At 54.1% G+C, this 9,430-nt stretch overlaps 1 protein-coding gene across 1 annotated transcript; it reads left to right on the top strand.

Moving 5' to 3' along the window:
* Positions 1-4,358: 4,358 nt before the first annotated feature.
* Gpr27 (G protein-coupled receptor 27) lies at positions 4,359-5,765 on the top strand. Its single transcript, XM_047534819.1, has one exon. It carries the CDS (start codon positions 4,382-4,384, stop codon positions 5,510-5,512), a length of 1,131 nt encoding a protein of 376 aa, XP_047390775.1. The 5' UTR covers positions 4,359-4,381; the 3' UTR covers positions 5,513-5,765.
* Positions 5,766-9,430: the final 3,665 nt, after the last annotated feature.

Here is a 9,430-nt window from a genome sequence, read left to right as displayed (position 1 = left end):
CTTGCCATGCAAATATGAGAATCTGCCACACACAGGGTAAGCAGGTGAGGCTGGGCTGGCGGCGGGGACACAAGCCCATCAAGCCACCAGCAGCCAAGGCATTTATAGTCTGTCAAAGAGCAATCACGGTTCCCGTTTATATCATGCCACCCGAGTGCGCACCTAGTGCTACACTCTTTGTAAGCAGATCTCATTGAACCCATAATGTCCCATCATCCCAAATGTGGAACACACATAAAAACTTGAATATAATATGCAGTGTATAATTTAATGATATAACAATAAAACAATAGTATAATAACATAAGTGATATTAATTGCTATATATATAAGCTCTAGATTATGATTTCCAACCTTATTTCAATGCACCTCTGTCAATTTCATTGAAATGCTGCAGCAGTGAACCCTCAGGACTTAATAGGTTCACTGTATCTCCCTCCCTACAGGCCTCTGAGATTCAGAGGTTCAGAGTAGGCAAAGGACTTTCCCAAGGATGCACAGTTAGTAACTGTGGGACCTGGGTATGAACCAAGGTAAACCTGACTCCAGAGCCCGTTTCCATTCTCGAAGTTTTGAGTCTCTTTTGGGGAGGGCCAACCCGAGGGCCCTCCTCTGATAATAGCACCCACTGGTCTCAGACATTGGCTCTATTTTCTAAGAGCTGGGTTGCGGTTAAGTAATCAGCCGTCTCTAACCCAGAGTTCACTGTGCTCACTGGCAGAGACGAGGCTGGACAGGAGACAGCGGCCACCATGGCTCCGTGGCCCCAGGATCTATGGCCTTGGCTGTACCCATCAAGGCCAGCCAGCCAGCTGACCCCTGGACGGTCAGGATTTCCCTTATCAGCCACACCATCTGCATGTGCATCAAAGAGCTGACAACTGATCGGGGAGAAGTCCCAACTTTAAATCTATGTGCAAAAGGAAAAGATGGGTTTATGTGCAAAAGGAAAAGATGGGATATTAGCAAAATGGAATTTTTTTTTTTTTTTAATAGGGAAAATCTCACAGAGCTGCTCTGCTCTGCTCTGCTCTGCAGGCTCTTGACTTCGTGCTTGAAAGCATGAAAAAGTCCTGCTGGAAACTTCCAAGAACCAGCAGAAGGAAACTCAGTGGATTCTGGCCAGTGACATGCTAATGGCTTTTTCTTATGTATTGATCGACTGAGCAAATGTTGAGCATGAAAGATGCAGGCACATAAATGCTGTGAGACAGCCAGCGTTTTCTACGCTGCTTCTGGTATTTGATTCTGTGCAAATGATTAAACGGAATCTCAAAACCCAACTAGAAGCACACGGGGCCACAGATAGCAATAGAAAACCCAGACATTTAAAGGGTAAGGACCTAATGGTCTTCTTTGGTGCCTTTTCTGAAGACTAAATCTCTCCCCATCTGTGGTACATGACCGTCTCCCTTCCATGTTCTCCTGGACAAACTGAACTGCAGAACCCAAGACCCCCAGCAAATGGGAACGTTGAGATTCTGAGAGGTGAAGTGGCTTGTTGAGGACACGTGCTCATTACAAGACGCAATCTCAGAAATGTGACCAGGTGTGGGAGGTACAGACGGAGGAGCGGGAAGCGAGAGCCCACCCCCAGGCCCTTTGGTCTCTCTCTGTAAAGTCTACACGTCGGACTTGGCCGTTTTGAAACAGCCTTCCCTCTCGAAAGTGGCTGACAGTGTGCGCATAAGCATCTGCTATCTGCTTGTTTGTTGTCTTTAAAAACTCAACGGCTTGCTCTCATCAAGAGGCAGTGTTTGTGGTGGTGGCCAGGGAGGGCTCTGAAGTCAGACTTTTTGTCTGGTGAGCCCAGCTCTGATGCTGACTGGTGGCAAAAGCCTGAAAAATTGAACCCTTCTGAGCCTCACCTGCAAAGCAGAGGGCATGAGAGCGTGACCCACGCAGGACGGCGGCGAGGCTTAAATCCAGGTTGAGTATTCCCCACAGCGCCTGGGACACAGCAAGTCTCAGTAGTTGGAAGCCGGGTTCATGCTACCAGAAAGCATCCAGAGATGGTGCCCACCTGCGTTACAGGAAGGCAGAGGTAGCCCAAGTGCTGAGGCCGGACATGGCAGGCTCTCCTCCAGGACCATGTTTGGTTTTAAAGAAAGGCATGGAGAACCATTTTCCACTTCCCTGTGCTAAGTGTGGTAGCCAGCCCTCTGAGCTTGTTATACCACAGGGCTTCTAGAAAGCTCTTCTGAGAGGGGCTGACTTAGCACACTTACTCTTTGCCTCTTCTCCTTTCCGTGTGGAATGCAGAAGTAATGGCTAGATTGTCTGCAGCCTACTTTGATCATGAGAGAAGGGCTCAAAGACTCAGTCCTTAAGCTAATAAATCAATGCCAGCAACCACTGACCTCCACAGTTCTTGTTACGTGAGGAAAAGAAACTCGTTTACTCCTTTTGCTAGGATGGAAATGCAATTCCTAACCAAAACACCCTCCAAAATGTATGTCTCGTTTCTGTCAGCATATATTTGTATGTCTGCTCGGTCAGCCATTTGCCCTATCCACTCCACGGTGGGGTTCCTGAGGCAGATGCTTACTTAAGACTTTTGCAAAAATGTCCAAACAGTTCTCAAAGGCCAAGTTACCCAAAGGGCAGACAACAGCTTAGCAGCTCTAGTGTCACCAAGGAGCTTGTGAGAAATACAGAGCATTCAGGATGATTCTGGACCTTTGGAATCAGCAATTTCATGTTAACAGAATCCCTAGTGATTTCCAGCACACACTGAAGCTCTGGATAGCCCTCCAGGCTCTGTCCCCAGAATACTTTGCCCCAAGCACAGCTCTAGCAACATTGCTCTCCTCAAAAACCTTCAATGGCTCCTTCTTATCTACAGACTAAAGTTTAGACTCCACTTAGCCTGACCTCCAAGGCCCTCTGTGATCCTGCGTGGTCCTAGAAATGCCCATCAAGGTGTCTGTCACGCATGTATTATTGGGGAGGCAAGAGAAGATTTTCTGTATAAAAGAAAAATGAGTAACTGAAACACCACGTTCCTTGATCTGGCTGTACCACGCTAGGCACTGGTGAAACAGTGGAATCAAAAAAACAAAAACAGAAAAACAGACATGGTCCCCTGCCTTCAGGGGGCTTAGAGACTTGCAAGGGGGACAGGATTTTGGAGACGTAAAAACACATGACAAATTGTACGAGCTAGCAAGGAAATGAACAGACTGCAGAGGTGCAGAGTGACCCAGGCTGGTCAGAAAGAGGACACTAAGCTAGGGAACCGCGTGTAGCGCTGGTCCAGAAGGACCAGCCCGCGCAAAGCCCTGCAGGGCGGATTTGGAGTGTCCCAGCGTCAGAACAAGGGGCTGCTGGCTCAGGCTTGCCCAGCAAATGGATACCCAGGGAGGAAAGTACATAGGGTTCACTTAAGAGAAGAGGCCGAATGTCCTTCCCGGACGTCTGTCCGTCTTCAGCGTGCCCAATGCTGTAACTCGGCAGGCTTGCTGCAGCGTCGCCGGGGTGAGCCCTGGAAATCCGACCCAGTGAGATCGGCACCCCAGCTCTGCTGCTTCTGGGCTCTGCACCGCCCCCCGCCCTCCGATGTCCCTTCGTCAGGGATAAGGAGGGGTTCAGAATGGAGCCAACTCCGTAGTTACTGCTGGGGGGACGCTTGGCAAGCGCCGGGCACGCTGCCACCCAAGCAGGGCTCACCGGAGTCCCAGCGGGCTTGGGATTCCCCTGAGTGTCACTACCGTTGATTCTCACCAGCTTTCCGAGGGTAGCTCGCCCCCATGCTCCTGCCCCCAGGCCTCCCCGACCCCGCGGTGCCGGACGGCCTCCCCCGCTCACGCCCCGGTGACCCCGGCGCGCCGCCGCCAGACCCCCGTTACCTGGGGCCAACCGCGACTTGTCGCCACCTTGCGTCCTGGGCCCTGCCTCCCTCCCGGCCACCTCCCGGCCCGCGGCTGTCGCAGCGGCGCCCCCAGCCCGGCCGGGCCCGGGCGGCGCGGGATGCCTCGGCGGGGCTGGCGGCGGCCGCGCGGCGCGCTCCGGCGCAGGGGAGGGGGCTCGGCGGCGGCGGCGGCGGCGGGCCCGGCGGGGGGCAGAGCCAGAGGCGCGGCGGCGGCGGCGGCGGCGGAGTGAGGAGCATGCGGGGGGCTGCGGGCGGCGGCGCGGGCCGGTCCGCAGCGGCGGCCGCGGCGCCCGGGGCGCGGGGAGTGGCCGGGGCCTCCTGCGCGCACCATTGCTGAGATGATGGCGGCGGCGGCGCGGCGGCGCGGGGAGCCGGAGCGGGGCCGGCCGGGCGCCGGCTGAGCCCCGGGCCCGGGAGGCGCCAGGGCCGCGCGGCGGCGGCGGCGGAGCGCGGGGGCGGGCGGCGGCCTGCGGGGCGGCGAGGCCGGGGCGGCCCGGGCGCGGAGACCGCGATGGCGAACGCGAGCGAGCCGGGCGGCGGCGGCGGCGAGGCGGCCGCGCTGGGCCTGAAGCTGGCCACGCTCAGCCTGCTGCTGTGCGTGAGCCTGGCGGGCAACGTGCTGTTCGCGCTGCTCATCGTGCGGGAGCGCAGCCTGCACCGCGCCCCGTACTACCTGCTGCTCGACCTCTGCCTGGCCGACGGGCTGCGCGCGCTCGCCTGCCTCCCGGCCGTCATGCTGGCGGCGCGGCGGGCGGCGGCCGCCACGGGGGCGCCGCCGGGCGCGCTGGGCTGCAAGCTGCTCGCCTTCCTGGCCGCGCTCTTCTGCTTCCACGCCGCCTTCCTGCTGCTCGGCGTGGGCGTCACCCGCTACCTGGCCATCGCGCACCACCGCTTCTACGCCGAGCGCCTGGCCGGCTGGCCGTGCGCCGCCATGCTGGTGTGCGCCGCCTGGGCGCTGGCGCTGGCCGCGGCCTTCCCGCCGGTGCTGGACGGCGGCGGCGGCGGCGACGACGAGGACGCGCCGTGCGCCCTGGAGCAGCGGCCCGACGGCGCCCCCGGCGCGCTGGGCTTCCTGCTGCTGCTGGCCGTGGTGGTGGGCGCCACGCACCTCGTCTACCTCCGCCTGCTCTTCTTCATCCACGATCGCCGCAAGATGCGGCCCGCGCGCCTCGTGCCCGCCGTCAGCCACGACTGGACCTTCCACGGCCCCGGCGCCACGGGCCAGGCGGCCGCCAACTGGACGGCGGGCTTCGGCCGCGGGCCCACGCCGCCCGCGCTGGTGGGCATCCGACCCGCGGGGCCCGGCCGCGGTGCGCGCCGCCTGCTCGTGCTGGAGGAGTTCAAGACGGAGAAGAGGCTGTGCAAGATGTTCTACGCCGTCACGCTGCTCTTCCTGCTGCTCTGGGGGCCCTACGTGGTGGCCAGCTACCTGCGGGTGCTGGTGCGGCCCGGCGCCGTCCCGCAGGCCTACCTGACAGCCTCGGTGTGGCTGACCTTCGCGCAGGCGGGCATCAACCCAGTGGTGTGCTTCCTCTTCAACAGGGAGCTGAGGGACTGCTTCAGGGCCCAGTTCCCCTGCTGTCAGAGCCCCCAGACCGCGCCGGCCACGCTCCCCTGCGACTTGAAGGGCATCGGCTTGTGAGGGGCTCCCCGCCGCCACACCCCCAAGCCCCCAGCGTCCCCTCCGGCTTGGACAGTGACCTCACTTCTCCCCGTCTTGTCCCCTTTTCGATTTTATAAGCTGCCTTCAAAGCGACTCTCAAAGTGGACGCACACTCGGAGTGGACGGACTCCAGCTTGGAGGCGGGGGAGGGGCAACTCCGCAAACTCGTCCTCCTCCATACCCCCTCTTCCCAGGGTGGCCCTGCAGTCTTTTTGTACTGGTTCTGCCTTTTCTCCCACGTGGTTTTTTTTTTTTTTTTTTTTTTTTTTTTGTTTTGTTTTGTTTTGTTTTTGAATAAAGGCTGATTTTCTTCATGCAGTTTCCTAAAGACCATGGCCAGTTTTCTACAGAAGCTATTTTTGACACCCTCAAGCGGCATCGCATAGTGCAGTGAGGTAGAGAGCTGGGGGCTTCGCGGGTCAGCTTCCTCCGGGGTCTTCGGATGGACCAGGAGGAAGGGGAAAGCGTCCTACGTGCTGTCTGGTCTGCCAGCCCAGCCTCGGTTGTGCAGTGGGATCCTTCGGAAGCCTTAGGAACTTAGCTCAGTGTTGACATTGAACTTGACAGAACTCGGAGTCAGTAGGCAGTGTTCTTTTTAAGCAGTAAGTAACGACTTGGTTTATACTAAATACACAGCAGCCGCCGCTGCTCTCTGTATCATATCAATCTTGAATGGAAACGTCTCAGTCACATTGTAACTTTTAAGAGTACAAAGTGTTTTGGTTCGTGAAGGTGTGGAGAAAATACAGTGCTGCATGCTTTTGTACGTATCCATCGTGGCTCAAGGACGGTGAGGTTGCGCGAAGCCAAGTAAATTCTTTCGGCACTTTTTTTGCCAACAAAAAGTGAGGACACTTTTATGGAAATGGCTTGTGCTTTGAGAAGCCGGGTTTTATTCTGTCTTATGAAACTAATTTCCACTTTAAAGACTGTTCTGTTGTTCTTGAAATAAATGGATGGAATATAATGCTCCACTACTTCTAGGAGATGAGGCATTTTCTTAGTGTTTGCTAGGTTAAGCTGTGCTGTTATACTGATGGTCGTTTTAAATTAATAACCAGAATTGTCATTTTAAATATTATTTCTCTGTTAGGTGTAATTTAAAACTGGAAGAAGACATTCTGCGAGTACTGTATAATATTTTTTGCTTAAACTGCTATGTTTTTATCAACGTACCTTCCGTTTTGAGGATTTATATCTGTATTTCTCTTTGCATTACATGAATATACCAGTTTTTTCACTCTGGAGTAGTGGTGGTGGTCTTTGAGGCTGGGATTGGTACTACTGCGAGTCTTCTGTTGCTAGTTTCGGTTTTCCTAGTTTGAGCATTAGCATTTCCAAGACTTTGGGAGACCTTTTAACTTTAAAGTGCAAGGTAAAAACCTGCACTGTTTCTCTTTAAAGGGAAGAAAGAGTAAACATATATAGTGCTTTAAAACTTTTTTTATAAATGAACAGCGTGGGCTGGGGTATTGCTCAGCCCTCCGCTCTATCCCAGCACCACCAAACCTAAGAGTGCACTGATAAATAATGAATGAAAACATGTATGAGCCAAGCGATCGTTTCGATAAAAATAATAAAAAATTTTAAAATGAGCACAGTGAATATATTGGGATTTATTCTGAATGTAATGCTAATGATTAAATCTTGGGTCCAAAAGGAATAAGTGATATGGGGATTGGCCAATTTATCTCTAATGGGCAATACTGTCTTATTTTGTTAAAATTAAATCAGGCTGTGGAGATGGTCATATTTGGAATGTATAATAATGATTACCCCTATCTCTTTCCATGTCACAAGTCCAGGTGTCCCTCAATCATCCGGGGGCCGTTCTCCAGACATCACGACCAACCCGGAGGCAGAGTAGCCTGTGAAGTAATCTCTCCACATCTGAACCTCCACCCACCCCGGTGACCCAGGTTCACCAAGGTCACCAAGTCCCTGTGCTGTTGGGACACAGTACCTGGCACGGCACAGGAACCAGCCATCACAGACTGGACCACCCTACCTGGCCTTGCGTTCCTGGGATGCTTTCCCATAGGGGAGTCCAGGAGAACTGGCTTCAGTACACGAGTAGTCCAGCTTCTTACCGGGATGTCCTGAGGTGGGACCCAGGAGAAGCATTTTTAACCAGTTTCCAGGATGACTGCGTCAACATCTGGGCCTTGTGCCCACGTGAGCTGCTTTAGCAGCTTGTGTACAAGCTTGGCTACTTTGGTTTTTGTTTTCTGTATTTAAAAATCTGATTAGATAAGAGCAGGCAAGCTTTCCGGTGAGAATTCAGTTGAGGGAAGGAAGAAATAGTGACCAACTGTAAAGGAAAAAGAGAGATGAGGGGCAGAGAAGTGAGCTTTCCAAGAAAAAGCCGTGCTAAGGTGGAAAAGTCCCTTCACCCTCAGTCGCCGTCTGGATCAATGAATCTGTAAGTGTGCACTGTGGTTGTTAATTACAGCCCTCAGAAATCATCAAGGAAGGCTGGTTGTGTGCCGAAGGCTCTGCTTGCTGTCTCAGGACAGGTCATGCATTTAAAGACTTTTAAATAGCCTGTTTATTTGGAAAGTTTATTTAGCATGTGCCCTTCCTTCAGGGTAAGGTAAACGAGTTGTCTCTACACTTGGGAAAAAAAAAAAAAAAAAAAAAACCCTATGTATAAATCTTCATCTGCCAAGTCCTGGCGTAGACATTTTGGCTTTAAAATGAGTATTTTTAGGTCTTTGGTACCTTATATCAAATACCCTTGCAGAAAGACTAGATCTTTTAAAGCTGACACCAGATATGTTCAGGTTTTGCTTTTTTGTGTGGCTGTGTGAATTTACTCCGGGACTTAATTCATACTGTGTTCAGGTTTTAAAAGATACAATGTTTCAAACAAAATAAGGGAGCGTGGTGGCGATCCATGGTCTCTGTGTCTACCACTCATCCTTGCCAAGTCTTGTGGGTTTGTCCTATCAGTCTCATTTTTCTTTCCTTCTCTCCCTCCTTTCCTGCCCTTTTATTCAACACACTCTTTTTCTAATAAAACACAACAATTATTTCTGCCAAGCCTTTGGTCTTGGTATTGGCCCCCCAAGGTCTCAAATGCCCTGCCTCGTAAGAGGCCCCAGGTTCCAGTTCCTATGGCTGCCTGGGGGTGCAGTTTTGCAGGTGGATCCACCATTGGGTTGGTGGAACTGGTCAACTGTCTTCCCAGGGCCTGTGGGGTTGACTGGATGCCTGGTCACAGCAGGCTTTTCCAGTAGGGCTCAGCCTGTTCCCTCCTCCACTGTACCCTGTCTCTGCATCCCTGGAAAGTCTGATCGCCCCCTGCCTGGGAGTTCCTCACCACCCTCGTTCCAACAGGAATAACAGTCACAGCAAGCAACAGCTGCGATGGCGTGGGCAGACCAGTCTGTGCCACCATGCCCCAGAGCCTGGGTGGACACAGGGTCTGTGCTGGATGCAGGGCCAAGGCCTCTGGAAGCCCTCCTGGCCCGGCCTGGCTCCTCTGGGCTCCTCCCCTCATTGTGCAGCCTCATGAGGGCCTGCGGCTGGCTCACGCTGCTGGCTCCTGCTCTCTCTGCAGGCCCGGAACCAAGCTACTGTGCCACGGGCCTCTGCAGGATTGGTTCCTTACGACCAAGGCTGTTGCTGACCCGCGTGTGTTAGATTCACGGGGTGGGCTGCGCGAGGGGTGCACCCCCTGCAGAGGGAGGAGTATCCCAGCCCCAGGGAGACAGCCCAGCCACCACCTCAGTCACTAGGTCGGAGCGCCTGGCGTGACTGAGCCACAGACCTACCGTCTGACCAGCATTCTAAGGTGTACAGGACTAAAAAGTGTGCAGCTGCCACAAGCCCCGTTCCGTCGTCTGACAGGTGTTCCCTGCACGTGGGCTGCATGACTGCCGGCCTGCGGGACTC

Source organism: Sciurus carolinensis, chromosome 19, assembly GCF_902686445.1.
Source record: "Sciurus carolinensis chromosome 19, mSciCar1.2, whole genome shotgun sequence".
In the NCBI taxonomy this organism is placed as follows: Eukaryota; Metazoa; Chordata; class Mammalia; order Rodentia; family Sciuridae; genus Sciurus; species Sciurus carolinensis.
Note: the sequence above shows the minus strand (reverse complement) of the source record. Positions and strands in the feature narration are given on the sequence as shown.